General features: G+C 35.5%; 1 protein-coding gene across 1 annotated transcript in view; it reads right to left on the bottom strand.

Annotated features, from left to right (window-relative positions):
- Positions 1-24,369, bottom strand: part of GLRA3 (glycine receptor alpha 3) — a gene marked incomplete at its 5' end in the record, with an annotated part of 64,793 nt that overhangs the window by 6,178 nt on the left and 34,246 nt on the right. The window contains 3 exons of the mRNA XM_035557920.2: positions 4,160-4,306; positions 5,918-6,132; positions 18,005-18,142. Coding sequence (XP_035413813.2) covers positions 4,160-4,306; positions 5,918-6,132; positions 18,005-18,142 — 500 coding nt within the window. The remainder of the gene's footprint in view (positions 1-4,159; positions 4,307-5,917; positions 6,133-18,004; positions 18,143-24,369) is intronic.

Here is a 24,369-nt window from a genome sequence, read left to right as displayed (position 1 = left end):
TGGGATGAATTAGGTATAACTGATACTGATTTAGGTCAGGAAAACGGATTCATTGACCTCCCAGGGGCATTCCAGCACTGACATTCAGTGATCTGACTGTTGCTAAGGTTACCTGGTAAAAGTAAATATTTCTTGCAACAAGCATGTCTTTTTAATTACAAAGAGAATAGACTTTGGAAATCCTTCAGTTGCCCTATCATAAACAGAAATTATTCATACATGTTCTATTCTGTCAACATTTATCTGAAATGAAACATATCCAAAAATTTTTAAATCATCTATGTTTGGACTTCTGAAGTGCAATCAAATCACTAGGAATTTTGCTGTACTTTTACAGATAAAATTCCAGTGCCAAAAAAACCTCTGTATTTATCAGTGGGAATTCATTCTAATAAAGGTTGATTTTTTTTTTAATCTGACAGAACAGTTAAAAAATAATAATAATCCTAGTAAAATGTCCCAAGATGGAAAGAGTACAGGATGAAAAAGTCTACTAAGTTACCCTAACTGCTGTATTTCTCTAATCTATCTGTACATAAGTATGAAATAGAATGGCAGTTTTTACTTTGAAAAGAAAGAGAATTTTTAAATGCAATCTCTCAACCTAACTCCTTTTTATGCCTTTTGATTTTGTGGTCAAATAAATATATCTTTACATGTAGTTTTAGAAATCAATACAATCTAATTCCTGAGAACTAGTGGCTGTTTGACCTAGTCCAAATGGATAACAAACACATACAAAACTACATAATCATGAGCTATAGTAGCTGACTTTGAAAAAAATAAAAGAGAAAGGGAACACAAGTTATTTTGACTTATGATCCTAGGGCCTGCATTTCGTGTTAGAAATTGTGGTGAATAAATAACATCTGTGGTAAGAAAGGCTAGTTATTAACTGCTTGCTTAATCCATATTGTTTGTATGCTGGAGAGTTTAGGATACAATCCAAATTTTTGAAGAGATAAAATCTCCATGCCTTTAATGTTTCAAGTTCTTGTATATTTGTTGGGCAACAAATGGTTTAATACAACTTTGAGAAAAAGAGAAACAATTAGCTGAGCTGTCTCTGGAGCTTGAGAGTATGTATTGCCAGGGCATTAGTTTTGGACAGGAGCCCTAACTCTACACAGAATTTGAGTCAGCTAAGACTCTATCAGTTAATCTTTTCAGAAAAATATCTTTTTGTTCAAAATCATAAACTTGCATGGGAAAAAAGCATCTTTGGGTAAACTTAAGTTGAGAAACCTGTGTTATGATAGAATTTACAGAGATGGAGGAAGTGAAAACCGCATACCCCTAAAGTACATGCAATACTCTTACATGGGCTGTAGGAAACTCACGCTCTTTCTGTATTATGCCAGGGAGTGTCGAAGCTACAAGGTTATTTGCTATTATGGGGTGAACTGATCTCTCATTTTTCTTTTTTTTTTTCTTTTGAATAAGTGTTCTTGAGACATCGATGTTATCCTGATATAGAACTGGCTGTTTAGAGAGAACGGAAAAAGTAAAGATAATGGAAAATCTAGTAATTTGAAAAAGTAATTTTCTATCAAATTCTTTAAATTTTTTTTTTCCTTTCTCAGTCTACACTTCTGGAGTTAATATAGCCAACAGTAAATTGAATTTTTTCCTATCACTATATAGATGGAAATAGAAGGGCCTATTGTCTTCTCTGTATGCAAAATGCAAACAATATTTAAAGATTAAAAAAAAAGTCTCAAAAAGTAGAAAAAAGAACAAGTTGTTTTGTGTTTTTATTACTGAAAATGAACACCAGTTTTATAACAAAGTAAATATTATTGAAAGGAAAAGAGAGAAAGAAATCTGTACCAAGAAAGTCTTTCAATATTGCAATGGAAAGTAAAAATAAAAATAATAAAAAAAAGGCAAATTAGCTTTTTTTAAAGGAAGCTAACATCTTTTATTTTTTCATTATGTGCCTTGAGAACATGAAAGTAATTAAAGAAATTAATTGGTAATAGGTTTTAAATATAAAGGACAAGAAAATCTAGACCCTTGTCAGAGGAAAATCTGGGATTACAATATAGAGTGTTTGCTGGCAGTAAAGAAATGTTAAAATTATAAAATACTTGACTAGCTAACAAGAAATTATAATATTCATTTCTCTATATCTGCTACGTATCTCTTAGATACAGCTGCTCAGTGGATTTGTGATGTGAAGAAAAACGTTGAAATGCATGCCTTCAGTATCTATGGGGAGTACCTGATAATTTAGTAGGTACCCTACAGTCTCTAAGTGTGATCCTCTAATTTATGGGAACTTAGCTGACAACACACCTGAAGTTGTAAGTCTGTCTAATGGAGTATAAAACTGGAATGAGGACTGTTATGTGTGAATTCAAAAATACCACGATTACCATAATGCCAAACATTGGTACAGCAAAACATTTAAGTTAGTAAGGCCGTTCATGTGCTTCAGGTTGCATACGTTTTTCTGGAAATGCTTTGTATACTGTGGATCCTTACTCAAATACCTCTAAGCTGAAATTTGATTGATCGTGATTGCTGAAGAAGTGCCTTTGGTGAGCTTGAAGTTTTGCTAGGAGAAGGTTGGAAATATATTGGGTTTGTTTCTGAGGAAGGAAGGTAGTATCACTTGCCAGTTTTTAACTGTGTGGTTATAAAAGCCTGTATTTAAGATAGTAAAAAGACATCACCTGAGTTGAATATGGTGAATGTGTCTGAGATCCAGAGGGCACTATGATACATGGTGAAAAAATGAATGGACTAAAAGTATAGTCACGTAATATATCACTTAACACAGCTGTTTGTATTTGATACATGACACACTCGTTGCGGCTCACCTGACCCCTGCCAAGTAATCCATATCTGCCCATCCCATTCCCCACAGTCCAAACCTTTAAGCAGTTTTCAGAGCTGCCATATTTTACAATAAACACCCTGTCACAAAAATGCTGCTTTCCTCCTGTGTGTCTCAGAAAGTGTTTTCTGCTGCTGTCAGCAAAAACAAAAAAGCACATTTTTAATGGGGACAAATGTTGAAAGCGGATACATACAGTCTGATTCATCCTCTAAATTATGGTAAATGAGTTTCTCTATGTACCTGAACAAGGCTGAACACACAGGAAGAAGCAAATGTATGAAAATGTCATTTCCATTTGTCTGTCTAGCCATCTTTTAACAGGGAGTCTTGCTTGCCAAGATTGCTTAGATAGGCTTACAGTGTTACAGATTTTCAATATCTTCTGAGTAAAGGGGAAACAACCTGTAAAAAACTTCTCCTTGTGATGTAAGGAGTAAATTGAGGTAAGTCTTTAGGAATGAAAGATGCCTGAAGTTGTCATATCACTGCAGTCAGACATTTATCTATAGTAATATTCTAGGTAGTGACTGAAAGTCTGTGAAAGGCACTGCGTGACAGCAGTGGTGGGTACTCATTTAATGAGTAGGTTGCAGAAGTATTCTCTCTTTGAAAAATCAGAAGAGTTTTATGTATTGTAAAATGTTTTGCTTATTGCAGAATTTAAATTTGTAGCCTTAGCTGCTAGACTTTACATGTTATCAGTTACTTATTTTACCAGTAGTCTAGATGGCTTCAGCCATAAAATAAGTATAAATAAGTATTGCTGTTAAAGCTCCTTGCTAATTATATGAGCAATTTAGACTAAATTAACGACATAAGGAAAGAATACCATTCTTAGACCTTTAAAAATGTATATCCCACAGATAATATTAATTGAAGAAGTAATTTTTATGTTAAAAAAATGCATGAAACATAGCTGTTAAGTCTTTGAACTGAATACTAGAATGAAATTAAGGAATATTGTTTGTTGAATCTCAATGCAGTACAAATTACTGCGAGTACCAGTAATATTCATCCACTGAAGTATAATCTGACTCTTCTAACAGAGTGAAATTCATGCTTGTGCAGATGGCTCCCACATGGCCCATGCCTCATTTAAATCCCCCTTAATCCCTCTTTTGAGAATTCAAGTTGGATTTATGCAGTGCATAGTCCTTGTAGTGACCCTCTGCCTAGAGTTAATTTCATTCTGTGCTGCCATTTTATCTATATTGCCACTTTAGGCAGCAGTATGTTTACCAAATTAAGCCTATATCCTGACATAAATCAATCCCTTAGACTCTCTTTCAAAGCTGGGAATACTGTTAGCTTTACCTTGTTCTTCTTCCTCTTCCGTCGGAATCGCAGGAGTTCTTTATGTTGCCTTGACACAAAGTTTACAGCTGCATATTCCAAAAGTGCAGAAAATACAAATAGCAGACACACAGCCATCCAGATGTCAATTGCTTTGACATATGACACCTATGGAGAAAATAGAGCAGAAAACTAAATACGTTAAAACCACAGATGTGATTTCATGTCAGGAGGAAGTTGATTAATATCTCCAAATCCCAACATTATTTTTGTCAAGAAAATCTTCACATGGAAGTTAGATAATAAGAGGGACAACAATGCAAATTTTATACCTTAATTATTATTTTGTATAGTGTAGTCTTTTACAAAATATCTACTATTTACCTCACTAAATGAGGTGTTTCTCATATACTGTATAATTTATCATATATCATAAAATGTACTGTATATTTGATCATAGACCAAATAACCCACAAGGATCACATACTCTTCCTCCATTTCTCCCAATGAGATCTGTGAAAGATACTAAGGAAACAGAGAATAGCTTGTAGTGGGACCAGTGAGAATTACTCTGTTATGCTGATTTAAAGCTCCTGGAGTACAAATTAGGGGGAAGGGAAGTAGATGCAAAACTGATATTTTCATTCTCTGCTAATACAGTCATGGTAAATTAAAGATACAGGTTTGAATTAGTCCTGTAAATTTTGACTCACTGGAAGTACTGAAAATGAATTACAGAATAGATGGAGTCACTACAGTGCTTCTTTGCCAAGCTCAGCTGCAGTCCATAATCTGGACTGGGAATGTAGGACGAGTTTGCTCTCTGTGTCCAGATTTAAAGGAGTTTTATCATTTAAACCAGCATAGCTAGTATCAGGCCTCAAACATGACAAAAACATCTGCAGCTTTCTCTAGTAACCTCTTATATTCTTGCTTTTTTCTGAAGTTTTATACTGTTCCATTTTCTTACCTGTTCATGCTACATTCGGATGTATTTGGATCCATACACTTGAGGTGCAAAGCACATGAACTTTTGTTTGGGTTATCTATTTTACTTAGAAAAAAAAATAACAGACACCCTAAAAATACCATGGTAAAACTAATACAAAAGAGGACTTTGTGTGTTTGTGTTGTGCACATTTTTTCCCAATAACTGCAATTCAAAGAATAACAATTAAAAGGAAAAAGAAAATCTTTAAAGAAAGGACAAGTCAGAAAACTTAAGTAGCTAATCACAGAAATATACTTAAATCTATTTACACTGTGTAGTGTACCATTCTTTATACAACTTTTTGTAAGTTATTTAGCTTTACATTTTTCTATATTTTAATGTAATTATGTTTATAAATACTGTGGGCAAATTCATAATGTAGGCAGTTTCCAGGAAAGGAATATCATTGAGAGCAGGTTGGAATCTCTGACCTTTAGAAATTCATTCATATTTGCTAACACTTCATCAGATATTGGGATCCAGAAAGGGACAAGCTAGTCAATTGCTAACAAGCAACATTTACCTAGTACTGAAAAACATTGTTTTCATTACTTGCTGAGGTTTATGGTATACAGCATTTGGTTGGCTAAACAGTTGAGTCTGAAGAGAAGTAGAATATAATTGATTGGTGGCTCAAAAACACCCTAAATATTTTAAAGTTATCTGCTTTAGAATAGTAAATGCTAATAATTAAAACACATATTATAAGGTTGACTTAAGGTGTTTATTTGCCCTGTAACATTATGACTTTATACTAATGTGGTACACACAAAGGAAATCCTACCTACCTTTGGAAGTGATGCTCGTGAACCTGAGCTTTGTGTTGTCATGGTCAGTACAGTTGTTATGCCTAAAGCCACTCTGGCTGGAGCTGCATCCATATTGATCCAAAATGACACCCAGGAGAGAATGACGATCAAGAGACTTGGTATGTACATCTGGATGAGATAGTAACCCATTTGCCTCTCAAGGTGAAATCGGACTTCAATGCATGTAAACTTTCCTTTTTATAACAAAGAAGAAATGTTCAGTAGAAATAGAATATTCTCTAAAGAATTTATACTTCATGAAATATATATGTTCTCTAATGAATTAAATGTTTTCATTTCTCTTCAGTGATTTTTACTATATAGAGCTCCCATTACGATATTAATATTTATTGGAAAAAAAATGGACTGAAAACCTGCAAATTTAAGATTGAATAAGCTCTGGAACTCCTCCTTCCTTGTAAAAACAGAGAAATGAAACAAATCATTTTGATGTAGGAAAGTTACTCTCTGCAATCAAATTTGTTATCCCACTTACTGTTTGGAAATATTTCTGTCTGCAAAGAAAGGGCTTGCTCTCCCATTATCTTTTGTTTCAATTTTAAGCTTAAATTATTTTTTTCTTTAATCTAGTGAATTGGGGAAAAATATAGTGACATCAGTGCAGGCATTAAGTTATCAATAAGAGATTCTGCAAATTATCTCCCTTTTTCCCCATTCAGACTGTTTCAACTAAAAACTGAGATTCAAGCAAAAATAGAGGACTTGCAATTAGGCTACTTTAGGAAACTGACTGAGTGGCCTGATTTTCCCAAGTACTGAACATCAAGCAATGTCCGCTGATTTTATTGAACCAGAAGAGAAAAATCTATTGTCTGCTCATAGAAGTGCCACAACAAGCAGGACCAGTGTTTTCTCTTATCTAGATTTTTTACCCTGTAAGCTCTAGATTTTTTCACAGATCTTGACCTAGTCTCATTAGATTTTTCTAATTCTGCTGAATGCTTATATTAATCACACATGAATGGTGCTGAAGGCCATGCTGTTACTATAAATAGTGTATATGTGAAACAGTTTCTTGTAGCAAGAAATATATATATGACAGATTTCTTAGTTGTTTGAAGGAAAGAGTTTCCTAATTCTAAATTTAACTTGGAAAACCATCTATTTATTTATTTCTTAATTGTTATGATTTTTTGGGGGTTATGTTTTCCAGTAGTTTTTGATAGTATTTTCCTAATCCATCTTTATTTGCCAAAATGCTGCTTTATAGCAAAGGGTTCCATTAATAGTGCTTTAATATTTATCATATTAACAACATCTGTATATCAGATTTATTTATAAGTTTGTCATATTTATTATATTGTATGTTATGATGTGACAATAACATTAGGCATACAGAATTGAATATCAGATAAGGCCAAATGAAATGTTTTTATCCTAGGCATAATAAGTGTGTGGAATTTATTCTGAACTTTCTACTTTCATAATGTTTCTTTTAACAGGCCACTAATTCTTGCTATGTTGTCAATAGTAAATGCCATTTTGTGAAATTTGTATTCTGACAAGGAACTCAAAACCCCCACCATATTAAAAAAGACAGTTATGAAATCCCATTAAATGCACATGTTCAAATTTTCAATGACATGATATACCACAGGAGTTTTAAATCTGCCAGCTCAATTATTAGTTCCACTCCTAATTGCCAGCATTTTCTGAATCCTATCTGCACTCCTGAAATCTGTGTCCCAAATCCTGGCTCAAACATCTGCTTATCCAGCTTCAAACCTGATTTCTGCTTCAGTCAAGGAATGAAGTACTGGTTTAATGAAGTGAATGGTAATTTTGCTGTTTACTTCAGAAAGGGACAGGATTTTCCCCCATATTTCTCTTCCAGTCTCTTCAAAATGCTGCCTATGGGATACGTTCTTTGAACAGTTCAGTGCACCTCAGATAACTACCTGCAGTTCTCCACTGACTGACCATTATCAGAATCATATTCTTACCTCAGGTTGGTCCTTACCCTGAAGATTTATATTTTTGTCGTATTTGTTCTGTTAATTCAGCACTCTTGAATGGCAGTGGTCCCTTCTTCCTGTCAGCAGTTCAATGACTATATTCTTTAACTATCCTAAACACTCTTTACCCCATAGGCTCAAAATCGTATACCCTAAACTCCCATTATCTCTCCTCCTTACAACTCATTGCTTGGCATATAATAATGAGCTATGAAGAAAATAAGCTAACTTGGTTTTTATGTCATGGTTATGTCATGTTAGCAGTCATAACTCGGAAATATCATTCCTGTTTGTTTAATACCTTATTTAGATCATGACAGGCAATTGCTTTTGTAAAATAATTGTAATAATTTTGTAAAATGCTGGCTGTAAAATATTTGCTCTTTTTCTTCTTTAGAACCCCCTCCCCTTCCCCCACCTTCTCACTTTTTAAGCTTTCTTATACAACACAGAAAATAATCTTTGATTTGAAAATGTGCATTTGTAATGTTTACAGTTGTTCTAAGAGAATTTCTAAGATAGCCAAACAGGGATATCTGAAAAAGTGAAGACAGGAAAGCAAATTAAGTCAAGTCTCAGAAATCACAGTAAATCATGGTGTTATGGAGTGACAGGAATGTATCAACCCTCTCTAGGTCTCGTTCAAAGCCATTTTATATGGCAGCATGTCAGCAACATTTACACAGTTCAGCATGCAGCATTGTCTTCTTCTAGGGCTTCGTATTCCTCTTTCAAAACAAACTAGGAAGAAAAAACAGGGACCAACAGAATGAGTAATATATGCATAACTGGAATGTCAATAATCATTGGCTGTGGATTGTACATTGGTTGTACTTAGCAAAATGTGGGATAAGAGATCTGAGTCTTTCTGCTGAGTACTCAAGTGGGCTTGATCTAATCCAGAGATCTCTGCACAAAAATAACATGCTCCTAAACAAGAAGCAATAAATACTATATTCATTCTGATATGGATTATTTTTAGGTAGTTGTAAGCTTTTCAGATTCTTCTGAACTAAGGAGAAAGATAGGTATATCTGTGGATAACAGAATACTCACAAAACAAAAGTGATTCTGAAAGAAAGGGATATAACTAGAAAATATAATATCCACAGGAAAGGAGAAAGAAGGGAGATTATGAAAAGGCCAGAATGAAAACTGAGTGATATGTCAGAGGAGTTATACTGAAATAAAATTTTTTATTTGGCTGGCTTTTGTATTTTTGTAAACAACATTGAACAAGCTAAAAAAAAAAAAAAGTGCTTCCAAGTTGAAAAATTTCTTTGCTTAGCTCCGCTGAATATGTGACTTAGATTCCTGCGTAGTCTTAGGCCCAGTAAGTTTATAGACATGCCGGTCCATATAGGAACCTGATGTCTCAGCCTTGGGATTTCCCTCTCAGCTGTAGCCACTTCTTCCCAGCTAAGATCACTGTGTTCCTCCTCCCCTCTGTTCCAGCATAACACTGAAGAATTAGCTTAGTAGGTGGCAACTTCCCAGGGAGACACTTCTCTACAGTTTTCCACTGATGACTGTCGGCTTTCCCATCAGTGGAAGAAAGGCAGCAGCCAGAAGTCAGTCTTGGCAGCATGGTTGAAGTGGTTGCTGGTGTAAGTGTGGAAGGGGTAATGTTAGTTTTTGCCCTTCCTGTCTGACATCAGAACCACCTGCATAAACTTGGCTGATGAAGCAGAGTGGAAAAACAGCATTTGCACTAGCAGATGTGGGCTTCAGCTAGGAGGCAGCCAGCAGAGGCTGTGCAGTTCTCTCCCCGCTGAAGCCATCATTCAGCTGTGCGCCCCCAGTCTCTTCCTGTAGTCCATTGCCAATTCAAAGTCATGTTAGCTGTGGTCTGATCTATTTGATTGAGTGTTCTAATGGGTCAGAAGAGACATACTGTTGCAGTCATCTCAGCTGGGGAAGGAGAGAGAAGCAGCTAAGAGCATTGCTCTAATAATTCATTCTCAGTACATAAAAGGTGAGCACTAGTTCATTCTGATATGCACTGTAGATGTCAAGGAGAGTTGTTAGGAGGGATGTATGAAACCTTTGTAATATTGTGGTTTTGCTGAGGCTGAGCAACAAATTAAGGCTCTTTTTTTTCAGTCTTATCTGCCTCAAACTGCTTCAGAGGCAGGAGCTGGTAAAACTTAAATTTATTTGTCCTCTTTTGGCAACCCTAAGATAACCCTTGGGGAAGTTCTTCATACTCTACCCTTACAATGTCATGGTCATTGCTATTCCTGGAAGGGAATGGACAAATTCCTTCCTGGAATTGATATTCCCAGAAAGGCTGAGTAGCTGTATCTGTAACTACATAGAAAGTCTTCACAACAGAGAATCAGTTTAAGAAACAACCAAGAAAATAGCATGCCTGAGAAATAACTAATAAAGATTAATTATATCTAAATTACTATCAAATTATTAAAGATCAACAATATAACAATAAATATAAAATCAATAAGTATGAACAACAACAAAAAAAGGTATCTAAGCGTGCAGAGATTTAAATGTTAATCCATGCAGAATGGAAAGATATCTGTTGAAGGTGCTGGTTCTTGATATTGCTTTGTATACTAGTCAGTCATACTCTGACTTTTCTTATAAGAATTAAGAATTATTGCTAATGCTATTATCAGACCTACCAAGAAGTATTTGATGGAAAGGGAGAGGACTGTGTCTCAAAAGACTATGTGGCCTAATGAAATTACATTAAACTATTTACTTAAGCCAAGATTTTATATTTCCTGAGTAGGTAATGTAAATAAATCTGAATAATTTTCTATGAGGCCCTGCAGAATAACAGTCTGAGAAGTGAATATTTTATATTCTGATTCTGACACATCTCTCAATATGGATATAGACAACAAAAATCTGTTTGTACCAGCAACTGAGGACCAACAGCCAGCTAGTCCAAGGGCCAGAATTTTGGTAGCTGTGAAGATTTGCTAATGGAGTTCTGGGGCAATTGAACTGTTATCATGGGCCTCTCTTCTAGTACTACATTTTCTCCTAGAATGCAGAAAAACAGCTAGAGGTACAGGTTTAGCATAATATTAAGTACTGATAGAGAACAGGAAAGAGAGAGTGGGACTTCTTTAGCAGCTAGAATATGCTCAGCCTAGATGGCTGACTTAGATTTAGGTCTCTTAATACAATATAGAGCTTCTCCCATTTGTCTGTCTTCTGAAAATCACTTTCCTAAGTGGCTCTACTCACCAAAAAAGATTCTAAGCACTCAATCTAAAAATTTGCTTGAAAATTATGTTAGGCAGAGTATTTATAGGTGCTATTCTGAACCTCTGCAGTGTTTTCCATTTTTAGACTTGTAAAAATCACAGTTTCTCATTTTATTTGGAAAAGAATACGTTACAAAAGCTGACTGACACACTTTATAGAGAGAAAAGTAAAGACAGTCCTTTCTTCCAAAAGCAAAAGTTAAAAACTCTTCCAAGACAAAATAATGGGTGGACTCAAAAACCAGAAAGCTGGGGGAAAGGAACAGCAAATGCAGTACAGATGACTGTGGTGAATGTAGTCACAACAGTTGTCTAATTAATGTGTGGTATCTCACAAGTGTCACTGAAGAGATGAGTTAAAGTGGGGAGATTAAAAAAATAGTTTTATTTAGCTATGCAGATAAAATTAGTTTTTATATTAGCTAGATAAAAACAGTTATCTGATGTTAAGTATGAGATTCTGGGTCTGTGGTTTCGGTACAGCAGTCTTTGCATGTAGGTTGTTATACAGAGTGGTTTTATAGACAGGAAACCTGAAAGCTTTTTGCATGGATGAAGTTCACATATGGAAGTTTATATGGATCATGTTCACATAAAAAAAAAACAACCAAACAAGCTGGGGGTGGACAGGAATGACACCCACACACTGCAAGATCTAGCTGTGGCTCTACTTGCATCTTAAATGGAGAAGCAGTACAAATTAAATGAGATTTCTGATGTACTGTGATGGTAGTCCTAGAGCAAGGATCAGAACAAATAGTACCTGGAACAACTACAAGTCTCAAGATCTGTTTGACTGAATAATCAGTTTGTATGAATGATGTAAGACGGCTACAGCATATTATGACTTTCACTGTTTTGTAATGAGTGATACCTTGGAGTCCAGGTTCTCACTAAATAATTGCCATCACAATACTTTGAATTTTCTTATCTATTTAATGTACCTTCATATGGAGGAAAAAGAAGACCAATATTTACTCAAAACAAATGTCTAATCATGGGACAACATGCACTTGTGTGTGACAATACTTGGTTGGGAGGCATTTGGGCTACTGTAACCTAATATGATCTGACTGCAGGCCATCATAGCCTTTCCCTTTTGCCATATTTTTCCAGCTCTTTCTTAATGCCAGTTCTTTCACTCATGACATCCTGTGATGGGACACTTCAGTGTGCTAGGTAGTAGAAAGCTAGTCTATATTTATGAGTGTCTGTGAGAGAGCCCAAAACAGATGAAGTTTTGATCAGTCCTGTGCTGAAAGCAAATCATTAATCTTGTGACTATTCAAGGCTCTCGTGAAGTGCCCTGCAGATGTGAGCCATAGTGTTTTAGGCTATCTAGTACAAAGGATGGATCACCCCAGCAAAGGCTGCTATTGTCTCTAGTAAGAGTGAGGGTATTGTCTCCAAGTGTCCTTAGACAAACTTGATTAATGAAAAAAAGAAAATCCCCAATAGAAATATTTTTTATTTTGAAAGTTATTGATTTTTAAGAATAAATTTTCTGAGGAAAATTTTATGTCCTACCTACAATAGCTGTTTGGCTGAGAACAGACATATTCTCTGAATGAAATAAAACTGTACTGCCATAAAGGCAATGACCACCAGCACTTTTCTTCTGCCTTTTGTTATGTGCTTTCATTCTGGTCTATGTCTGCTGAAATAAGACCACAATTAACCTCTGTTGGAGACAAAGTACAGTGTGTTGTGTATCACAGTGCCATCATAATGGCAGATGATTTTCACAGATAGCATGAAGGAGAATGAAGTACATTAACTGATCTTCCCATGGGGCAGTACTGCTCCTTTTACTTTCTCTCCTGTTTGTGTCATTATCAGAATCACCATTAGGTGAGCGGTCTAGCTGAGCTCATGTTGTTCAGTAAAAGGACTTCCTTTTTATTCTTCCCAGAATGCTGCAGTCATTTGAGAGGGATTCTGCTTTTCCTATTACCGAAATATGGTTAAATACTTTCTGCCTTTTTGCCCTCCCATTTTAAATTTCTTAAATAAAAAAGACACTCCATAAATTACATGTGTGCAAAGCTCGTTATTTGAAGAGACTGTATCTATAAAATTCATTACATTTAAGTTAAGTCATCTAAAATAGTTTTTTACCTCTCTAAGAAGAAGACAGGGTAACAAAAAAGTGCTGGGTAAGTGCAGTATCCAGACACTGCAATTTGCAGTGAAATAGAACATGCAATTTGAAAATATTTTGCTGATAAAATCTGCTTGTAAAATCACTTGTCTTTTCCTCATCATACGACATCTATGCTGTATATTTGATCATGCAGTCTGGTTGGAAATTATGATTTTTTTGAGTCTGGTATGTAGAATTAGACAAGTTCTGAAATATATGGCTGGTGTCTATGTATCTATGAAGCCAAGATTTACAAAAGAAAAGTAGGAATGTACTACCATTCAGCTTTTCTTTCAACTCACAGCCTGGAGATATCAGCGGGATATCAGGGGATATCACTGCTGCTGCTGTCACCTGCCATAGAAAGCCTGCATCAGTTCTTGCTCAGGAAGGAAGGGACTTCACATAACTTGCTTAGAAACAAATCCCAGTGCAGGTGGGATTTGGCATAAGACTGATAATGAGTGCAGTAAAAGAGAGATGAAAATAAATTTGGAAAAGAGCATCTATTTTTTTCTTTTTTTCTTTTTTATTTTTTCCCATCTTGATGAATCTACACTTGCAATTCCTTCAAAATGGAGGGCCAAGCTGCTGTTCGGAGAGACTCCCATAGTCTGGAGGAACAGCAACCTCATGAAATTCAGCAAGGACAAATGAACAGTCCTGCAACAAGGATGGAATAATCCCATGCATTGGTACAAGCTGGGCTCTGCACGAAAGGCCTGGGAGCCTGACAGGCATTGAGTAGAACACAGGTCACTGATGCACTCGTGTGATGTGGAAAACTAGTTGTGTGCTGCACTGCATTAACAATGGCAGAGAAGGGAGAAGTAGAAACTAAAGAGAAGCTAATAGGAACCTGAATAGCAAGGACATCTAGATGTCATTGTTTCCAGGGCAGCTGATGAATTTTTATTCAATGAATCTTTAAGGTAGAATGTTTAAATTTTGATAAGTGGGGGGGTGAGAATCCAGGTCTCTTCCCTCAGGGAAAAATGCCCTGTTGGAGGCAAGTAATGCTGTTTTATATGTCTGGGGATGGTCACATCCTTAGTCTGCCACAAACTCTATATTTGTTTTTCAAAATGTATATTATTTCTCCTTTTTCAGTGAAGGAATGAGCAGCTTTGGAGATTTCTGTATTTCACAAGAAAAATTGTGTTTGGGCCATATATGTTAGGAGGTTGAATAGGGAATATGAAGTTAAGGAAGTGGGCGTTTCATCAAGATTGCAGATTTACCATATTACGGAGACAGAGACATCAGAAATGGTCAGTTACAGAAACTACCAGTTCTGCTGGTGACTGTAGCAGCCACAGCTCAGCTGAAAACACCAGGACTGCTGCATACAACACTTAGAGCCATATTGATGTTCAAGTGCATGTGTGGGGTAATATCCATGATGTAGGAGTCAACCCAGGATTCAGAGTTTTTTATTTTATTTTATTTTATTTTATTTTATTTTATTTTATTTTATTTTATTTTATTATTTGTGTGCCTGCTAGCCAATGCTAATTATGTATGAATTTGTGACTATGTTTTTTTTTTTCTTTTTTTTTTTTTTTCCTCTACATCCACTGGTACCTGTGATTGAAATTAAAACTGCGTGCTGCGTAAAAGCCCAGGGGAGCAATGCATGTGACACAGGAAGTGAAAGAAGACATAGTAAAGCAAGACCATCCTTGTAATGTGAAGAGTCACATGTTGTGACTTTTCTAGTTGTTATGCTTCTACTTCATTTCCCAAGTTTGTCATTGCAGATATGCCACTGGATGCAAAAGCAGATAAAAATGATCACAAACGTTGTTGCGTCAACTCAAAACACAAGATTTGATGAGCCATTATGCTGTGCTGTTGCTGAAACTGTTATGTCCCTATATTTGGAAGGACTTTGGTTTCTAAGCGATGGTTACAGTAATCCACTTTAAATTGAGCATGAAACACTGATGAGGCATGCAGTGATGAGTTTCTACATACTGTCCTGAAGCTTCATGTTAATTCATTTCACAGAGACTTTTTTTTTCCTGTTTCACAGGATGTCTCAGAAAAGCCTTCCATCCCGTGTTGTAACTAAATTTAAACTGAAAACTGATATTTTGTCACATTGCATATCAGCAGCAGTTGTTTAGCATTCTTCAAAGAGTCCTGTTTATTTAGTGTGTTGTATTTTGCTCTGCCAAAGTTATTTCAGATTCAATCCTGTAATTTTGGTGCTGCAACCTAGAGCAGGTCTGTTGGCTGCTTCCCCTGCTTAAGACAAATCCTTCTGCCTACAGCAAGTGACAACCAGCATTGCATTTCCCCCATGTGCCAGACATAGGTAAGTCCCACAGCCATACAATTGTCTTCTTTTAAAGTCTGTGGCCAGAAGTCCGTAGTAAATATCTGCACCAAGGCCTCCAAGGTATTGGAAGTGGACTGACTTTTTAAAGACAAATGAAATGGCCCAATTATTTTTATTATTTTTAATAGAGACATAAATATTTTTTAAATAGAGGAATTCCATCTTAATATGAGAGGGCACTTCTTTACTGTGAGGGTGGCAGAGCACTGGGACAGGTTGCTCAGAGAGGTTGTGGAGTCTTCTTCTCTGGAGATATTCAAAACCCGCCTGGATGCCATCTTGTGCAACATGCTCTAGGTGATCCTGCTTGGCAGGGAGCTTGGACTAGATGATCTTCAGAGGTCCCTTCCAACCTTGGCCATTCTGTGATTCTGTGAACTTCAGCCATCTTTTCAGGGCTGTGAGCTGCATGTGCATTTTAGAACACCCATTTGGCTGCAGAAATGCAGTTTGGCCAAAGCAATACGGAAATCTAACAGACTGATGATTGTCCATGCTGTCCTCTAGAGTTATGCCAGTCAACCCTTTCTCCCACCTAAATGTGACAGCAGTTCACAGGGATAAGTGCATGAACATGCCTGCAGGCACATTTTGGGAACCATGAGACCTTATGTGTAGTTAATAGCATCTGTTGTTTCCACTTCTCAGCTCAGTTTAGGGCCACAGTGAAAAAAATAAATTAGTGCAAGTTTATCCCATGCAACCTAGTGTGTTGCATGCCTAGGCCCAGCATGTTTTCCTGCTTCTGCTTGGAAGAAAATGAATCCCATTTTAAACAGACAGGCATGAAACAAAGATTATGAAGAAAAAGGTAGTAGCTCACAAATATATATGAAAAAAGAATTAAGTCCCACAGTAATGTTTTAATTCCTGAGTTGGGTATTTTTGATGCATCACAGAAGATGTTCAAATGAACTTTGGAAAAATGAGGAGAATACTTTCTACCATAGATTCCTGTTTGAAAACATCATTATACAATTTATAGAAATACAGTTATAAATACATGCTAAAATAGCACAAAAGCAAGAGAGACCTAAAATGAAGCAGATTTTGCCTATGTATCTAGAAGACAGTCACAAAAATAGTTTTCTTGTCTATCTTAGAAATTATGCTAAAAAGAAGAAAAGAATAATAATAATTTGAATATTATTATTAATAAAAGGATGTTTGAGTGGAAGAATTACCCTCCAATAGGATATGCTTCTCCATTTCTGGAAGCTCTTTAAGGATTAGACAGATATTAGTATTTGTATGGTAAAGCTGCACATTACATACTTATTTGTTTTAGAGAACACTTCAAACATCTGTATTAATATCTCCCATTCTAAATTGAAATCATTAGAAAACTTTTTCCTCTCTTACGGTATCATGGCATCTGTGATATGCTCAGTGTTGAAAAGCACTTTTCCTTAGACTGCGCCAAGAAATTCTTTATGAAGGCCATCTGTTGAATTTTCTCCCCTCTGCCATTTTAGCAGAATCCAAATAAACCATTTATTTAAAATGGTTAGATTTCACATTATGTTTAATCTATTAAGAATCATATTGGAGAACAGAAATTGAGAGACATATGGATGATTGAAAGAATCTTAATTGTGTGGATTTTTTTTTTCCTTGAGAAGATGGAAGCTATATTTTTGTAGCCTTTGCTATATGGTTTTGAAGATTTCTTATGTTTGTGGTTTTCCAGTTATCAAGACAGCTCTCTCTCTCTCTCTCTTTCTCTCTCTCTTTACAATTAGAAATAAAATGGCTATGTTAGTAGTGTTATTTTTTTTCCCTCCCAAATAATCCCAGTCCTGATGAGATAAACATCACAGTACTATAAAGATTTGAAATCTTATAGGAAGATTTGGCCATGGGAAGGATCTTTTAGGAAGATTTGGCCATTGGCTGTAGGAAGGCCATGTCTAATTTGGACACCTAGCCATTGTACACTAAGGATTTCCATTAAGAACTAGGGCAAAGATAGGGCTTACAAATACTGATAAGAGTTTTTTTCTGATGGAGCCAGGCCATGCTTAGTACACAGCATATGGACTTTGGGTCTTGGCAGTGCTTCAGATCCCGCAGTGTAGATGCTGTCATGGCACCCACTGAAAAAAATTAAACTCCTGACTGAATTACTTCTGAATTACTTCAAATATGTATTTTCTAAAGCTTACTGAAATACAAGCTTGTTCAGCCTTCAGGTACTTCCATTTCATTGTGTCAGTTATTTAAGACTACCTTGTCCTGAAAAATGCAACTGTATGTTTCAACATTCTTGTGAGTTCAGTGAGAGTATTAAAAAAGTAAATAACCTCTCCAAAATAACAGTAAATGTTAAATGGCTTTCCAATTTTAATCACTAATATTCTTTCCTACCTGTATTATAATGCTTGGTGCAGTAACATAAATCCTTTTCTTCTTTCAAGAGAAACTGTGGCAGAGTGAGACCTTCTGCTACTTGAACTGCTCCCTTTTCTTGCCATTCAAAAATGAGATCATTCATTGTGTATCCAACTAAAAAGAAAAAAAAAAAAAGCGGATAAACTCTAAGTCAGCTGCAAACTTTGAAAACCAGGGATATACCAAATAATGATGTCTTCAGTAAAAGCCATAAAAGGAGAAAATACAACAGATTTCCTTATACTTGTTAACCAAAAAGCATTATCTGCCATTCTAAATCATACTGAACTAGAAAAAAAGCCAGTTTTATGGATCCTTTGTGAAATCTTAATAGTTAGGTAGTCTTCTAATGGAGTTAACAAAAGTATCAAAATGACCTAAACATACCCTCCCTTGCCTACGAAGGATAGCCCCATCACTCTCAGATCATCTTCTCCTCTTATATAGGGTGAAATGGTGGTTTGTCAGTTTTATGTATGGATTGATGTCAATCTGACTTAAAGTAGATACATATTCTTGAAAGGGAACAACGAGAATTTCTCCAGGAGTGAGATATTAATTGAATTGAAAAAAATAGTTTTCTCTGAAACTGGTACAAAACAAGGAAAAGCTTGCAAGGCAGATTGTATCTTCTCTCTGTGTAGAAGTATGTTGTTATGTTGTATTCAGTTTTAATATTCAGATTCCTGCACTTACCCTTACCCCATGTATGTGTGATTAAATAAAACGGCAAAATCTCTAGTTGAAGTATTAATCAAGGGGCAGACTTTTTAAAGGGCAAGTAGTTTTTCCTTTTATTTCCATCTCTCAGTTAACATGTGCTTTGGATATCACTGGGGAAAACTGCTCTACTTCTTGTGAATATGTCATATATTATTTTTCCAGCATATCCCTGGCATTTTATTCCAAACTTTTTCTGGATAAATTGTCTAGTTGTGACAACTGAAAAAAAAAATGACCTCCTCTTCTCATTCAGGTTTCATTATGATTTTCTCAGGATCTAATAGCTTTGGACAAAGTGCAATTTCAAGATTGGAATCTAAAACTAAATGGCTTCTATTGTTGAAATAGCTTGGACCACAAGGGTACACTTGACTCACGTATAATAGCTTGAACCATAAGGAAAAGAATGGTGTCATTTTTACATTTAAATTATATAGCTTTCATCTGTCTATTTTGCTTCTTTGCAACATTTATTTTCTGCTTTAGTCCAAAGCTAATGACCTGTTAAGAATAACCCACAGATAACTGGAAATATCTATTAACCTTTCAGTAACAATTCACTGTTTAAATACAGTGTTCAGAACATTCTAAGAGAAGCTGTCTGCCTGCAAATACTGAAATTTTGAGTTCCAGTGAGGGAAATAAAGTCTTCGAAGTGCAGACAGAAATTTTTCCCTTGTTGTATTCAGTGGCTTTATTACTTTTTGAATACATCTATAAATGTTATTCAGTCAAAATGCCCTGGCCTCACATCTGAAACACACTTTATCCTTTCTGATCTATGTTGAACGTATCCATAAATTAAGACTCAGTGACTATTAATTTAAAACTGTTTCCAATACCTTTAGATTCTTTCTGTTTCTTTTGGAGATTACCCTTATTCAAGGTTTTTACAAGCACTCAGGATGACTGTTGGCTTACTCTCTTTGGTATTTTGTTGGGGCTAAATGAATATGCTAAAAACAAGACATTCTTTTAAGTAAGTATTTCATTGAGGTCAGTCATTATGCAAGTGATTACAATCATATATTAAACGTGTAAAGAAGCACTTTTTTCCCCTGTTCTTGAATACGTGACATCATATAAACTCAGTCTTAAAATTCACTATAAAATATCAGAAACTAGGAAAAACCAGAAATGTAGCTTTTATCAAACATTACATGTATTCACACAAGCAGTTGTGTGTAGTGAAGATTATCATTTGAAGCATGTAGAGTATGGCCAGAAGTGATATCCCCTGAGTAAAACTCATTGAACTGACAAGAAACAACTGCTGTGTCAAAATGCATTTCACTAAATCAGATTCATTCATCTCTAATGTGTATTTTTAATTTTATCAACCCTGCCCATTAATTCTTCTATAGTTCAATATATTAAAAATAATAGTTTATGCAAACTGCTGATGTAGTAATCTATTTTGTGTTTACACTTTAAATACCCAAATATATATTTAGCATTCAATAGTGTAATTCCATTTTTTTAAGTCAAGACCATATTGATCCAGTAAATGTGACTTAAAACATAGAAGAGCTTAATGGAGATGTGATTCCAAAGAAATTTAAAAGGGTATCATGTATATTTGATTTCCATTAGGTATGTTAAATTAAATCAACTCAGTCTCTATTAATTTTTGTCCCTTTATTAAATGTGAAAAAAATGGCCCAACCAAATGTGCCCATTGAATTAGGGAAATCTAAAGTTTTCTAACACTCTTATAATTGGCAAAATAAGAAAACATGAATTATTTAAGCATATCAAACTATTTGATAACACTAATTTGTCTCTGAATTTTCTTTAGTGAGAGGTGTTAGCCAGGACAGGTATCCTTGATTTTCTAAAAGAAAATAATTTACTAGTTGGTACAATTCCAAAAAATTTGATGAACTCTTTCTTTTTTACATCTACCACATCATTCTTTCATGTTGTCACAGCAAAAAGGAAGAAAGACTACAGTCATAAATATCTTGTCACTTACAGATATATAGCAGAATCAGAGAATTTGTAAGAATGAAGTGCAAGACCAAACTGCATCTAATGTCCTAGGCCCAAAATTTTCAGGGGAAATAGGGAACTGATAGAGCTAACTGAGCATTCTTAATATCTCAGACAAGGAAAATACTTTTGTTTCTTAACTACTTTTGTGAAGAAGACCTGCTACATAGTTTGCGCTCAGAATGCTGGTGGTATAGTGTGCACTGTGCATAAGGGGAAAAGCATATCTGTAAAACATCTGTTTAAAAAAATCAGTGTTTACTGTACTGGGATATATATGCTATTACAGTTTGATTCCATGGTATTATATAATATATATATATATTATACATATATTAAGGTTGGTCTAGATCTTAGAGGTCTTTTGCAACCTGAAAGATGCTATGATTCAATGATATAAGCAACAAGCAAAACAAAAACAAAAACAAAAACAAACAACCAAAAACAAAAGAAAAACAAAACAAAACAAACAAAAAAAACAGATCTCCAGCATCTTAATTTTGTTGGCTCTGCTGATTAATGTAATTAATGTCTCTTATTGGAGTAGCTGGACTCCCAGCACCATGACAAGATATCATGGCAGATTTTGAAATTACCTTCAGGTTCAGTCTCAAGACAAGTAGAGACTTTTGATCTTGAGGTAAGGCACTAAAGTGCTTAGTGCCATCAAATGTGGGGGGACTGCATGCATGGCAAGTAGCAGAAATGTAGGGAGCTTTGGTAATGAAAGTTTTGGAGTGTTATATTTTATGTTTAGGATCCCAGAATTGCCAGTCATAAATGTTCACAGTATTGAAATTATGTGAATAACTTTAAAGCCCTGAGGCCACCACCTGAGTTTGGTGGGGCTATGTGTATCATTCATGCATATGTATTTGCCAGACAGGCATACGTTTGCAAAATGGAAAACTGATTAGATGCTGTAATAAAGCAGTTCTCCACTTAGAATGCATTTACTTTACTCATCTAGGCAAAAAATATGTACACTCAGCCATCCACTGCTGAAATGACGTTTACCAGCATAAAAAAGAAAATGAGTAAAGTAGTTCACTGTTTGTATAAGATTAGCAGCTGCTTAGATGAGAAAAGATGGATGACTGAAGTAATGGTGCTCTCCTTGTGCCAGGTTTATGCAGTACCATTTACACTGATAAAACTTGTAATTAGAGCTGAGTGTTTCTGAGACACAACTGCAATTAAAAGTAATTGACCTCAATGCAGTCATATCCAAGCACTAAGATTCAACAATGCAGATATCTTCTCTGTGCGATCTCAAGTTCTGCTTTGATACCATTGCTAGCAGAGGAAAGGACCCGTTAACTTAATTAATGCTTTTTGTCTACATCTTGTATGTATCTTAAGAGTGAAAACTAGGGCATTTTTGTGAGAATGCTAGGTTCTCTGCTAGCTTCTACATTTGGCAGCACTTGTGTACAGCTTGTTACATTACCTCTCAGTGAATTTTCTCTCTAGTCTAGAACCTCTTTCTAGTCTCAGTGGATTTTCTCTCTAATGATTGTCTCTTAAAAGTTGTCTCTTACAACTAGAAGACAGAGCATATTCAAAAAAATAAGTACTATAGTGACCCACAGTGTTGACTGAGAGACTGGATAAGTAGAGTGCATTGACTTGGCAGGGTGAAAATCTGTGGAAGAGTGGGAGTGTGAAAGAGAATCATGTGCAGTGAGAGAAGGTGAGATTTTACTTTTCAGTTGTGCCGGTTTGTATATAAGAGAAAGGAGGAGAATAATAATGAAGAGAGCCTCTAAAAGCAACTTAATCAAAGAATGAACAAAAAAATCCCATAGAAGTATATTACTAGTTTCTGTGATAAAAGATTATGATGCAGATTATGTAAAAAAAGGCTATGACTACATTCAGTCATCTTCTGTTTTGAGAAGACGCAGTCAGATGAAACATCTGTAATGCAAAAGGGGATGGTAAATTTTTGGTAATAATATGACAAGCCTATCATCGCAGAAGGAGAAGGTTACTAGAGAGAGAAGTTTTCAGGAAAAGTTGAGAACTGTGTATATTCATGGCACTGTAGCCTCTCAGCAAACAGCTCTTCTTAAAGAGGCAACTCATTTTTAGGTGCCTGAAGTCATTCAAGGTAATAAGCTAGTAAAGCATGTACTGGCAGACTGAGACTTCCTCCTGAGAAGAATATGAAGAGCTGGCAAATTAAGTAGAACTTAGAATTAATTGGCACTGTAGAGGGTCTGAAACAATTAGGAAAGTTGGATTTGGCTTGCAGAAATTTTCTTTAGAAAATGCTCTGACACAAAGCTGGTGAAAAGTGTGAAAAACGAAAATAAAATTCTGTGTGGTCATGCTTGTGGAGCAAGGAGGTGGAAAAGAATGCAGGAAATGAGGACTGTGGTCAGGACTTGTGCCTGGAACATTTGATGCAGGTGTTTGAATACCTGGACATCAAATGAAATGAAACTACAGTGATGGTCTGTTTAATTTATTTTTCTATCTAATCTATACAAAACTCTTCAGCAGAAGATCAACAAGACAGATATACTAACTCTAGGCTTTAGACAGCACTAAAAATTTTCTAACTAGTTTGTAAATTTTCAGTATGTGCAATTAGATGTTTCAGGAAGTCTTCAAGGGAAAAACAATATGATCTTACTGAAACATTTCTATGTAGCAATGGCAATTTTAGTATCTGGGGAAAACAAAAACAAAACAAACAAACAAACAAACAAAAAAACACCCTACAACAAATTGTTCTCTTGGTCTTGGCCATCTTTTCCAGAAAACCTTATCTTTTCAAAAATAGTATTAACAAGTTATTACCAACACCTATAAAGAATTCCTTGGAAGGAAATGTAGTTTGAATCCTTCCTTCCTTCCTTCCTTCCTTCCTTCCTTCCTTCCTTCCTCCCTCCCTCCCTCCCTCCCTCCCTTCCTCCCTTCCTCCCTTCCTTTCTCACTATTATTGATCTTAAGAATACATATAACTTTTGCATCCATCCAATTTTGAAAGTATAGGAACAAAACCCACCTTAAATAATGTTCAATTCAACCTTCATCAATAGAACTATACAGCTCTATAGAACTTATTAGAATCAAGCTATTTATGTCAGCTGTATACATGTGTGCTGAGAGTATGAAGATTTTATTTTAACTAATTCAATATCAGGGCATTAAAAGCCTATAGTCTCATAAACAAGACAGTGGACATCCAACAAGGTTGTCTTGAAGAATTATTGAAATGTCATGAAAGTATTAACATGTATTCTCCAGGCCATTCAGGGACTGTTCTAGTATGGAAAAATAAGGCTTGCTATTCAAGACAAGTCCCCTGAGTCCTCAAGTACTCTACATCTTTGAACCAGAACTGTCTTGGCAATTCCAAGAGACCTCCTTTTTCATTCTGCTGACAGATTCTTATTTGCTAAATTCTTTCATTTTAACCACCTTTAGAGTACCATTCCAAGCCATGAAGAATAAAATTTTTGAGGAAACCTCTGATCCAGCTGAATATCAATATACCTGGTACTTTTCCTACACATTCTGTTCTGCTTCAGAAAGGCTTTGCTTCTCTTGCTGCTCTTTAAAATACCTACAGCTGTATCAAAACCTAGCTCTTTTCCTCTTGTTCAGTAAACAAA

The sequence above is a fragment of the Cygnus atratus genome, chromosome 4 (assembly GCF_013377495.2).
Source record: "Cygnus atratus isolate AKBS03 ecotype Queensland, Australia chromosome 4, CAtr_DNAZoo_HiC_assembly, whole genome shotgun sequence".
NCBI classification, from domain to species: Eukaryota; Metazoa; Chordata; class Aves; order Anseriformes; family Anatidae; genus Cygnus; species Cygnus atratus.
Note: the sequence above shows the minus strand (reverse complement) of the source record. Positions and strands in the feature narration are given on the sequence as shown.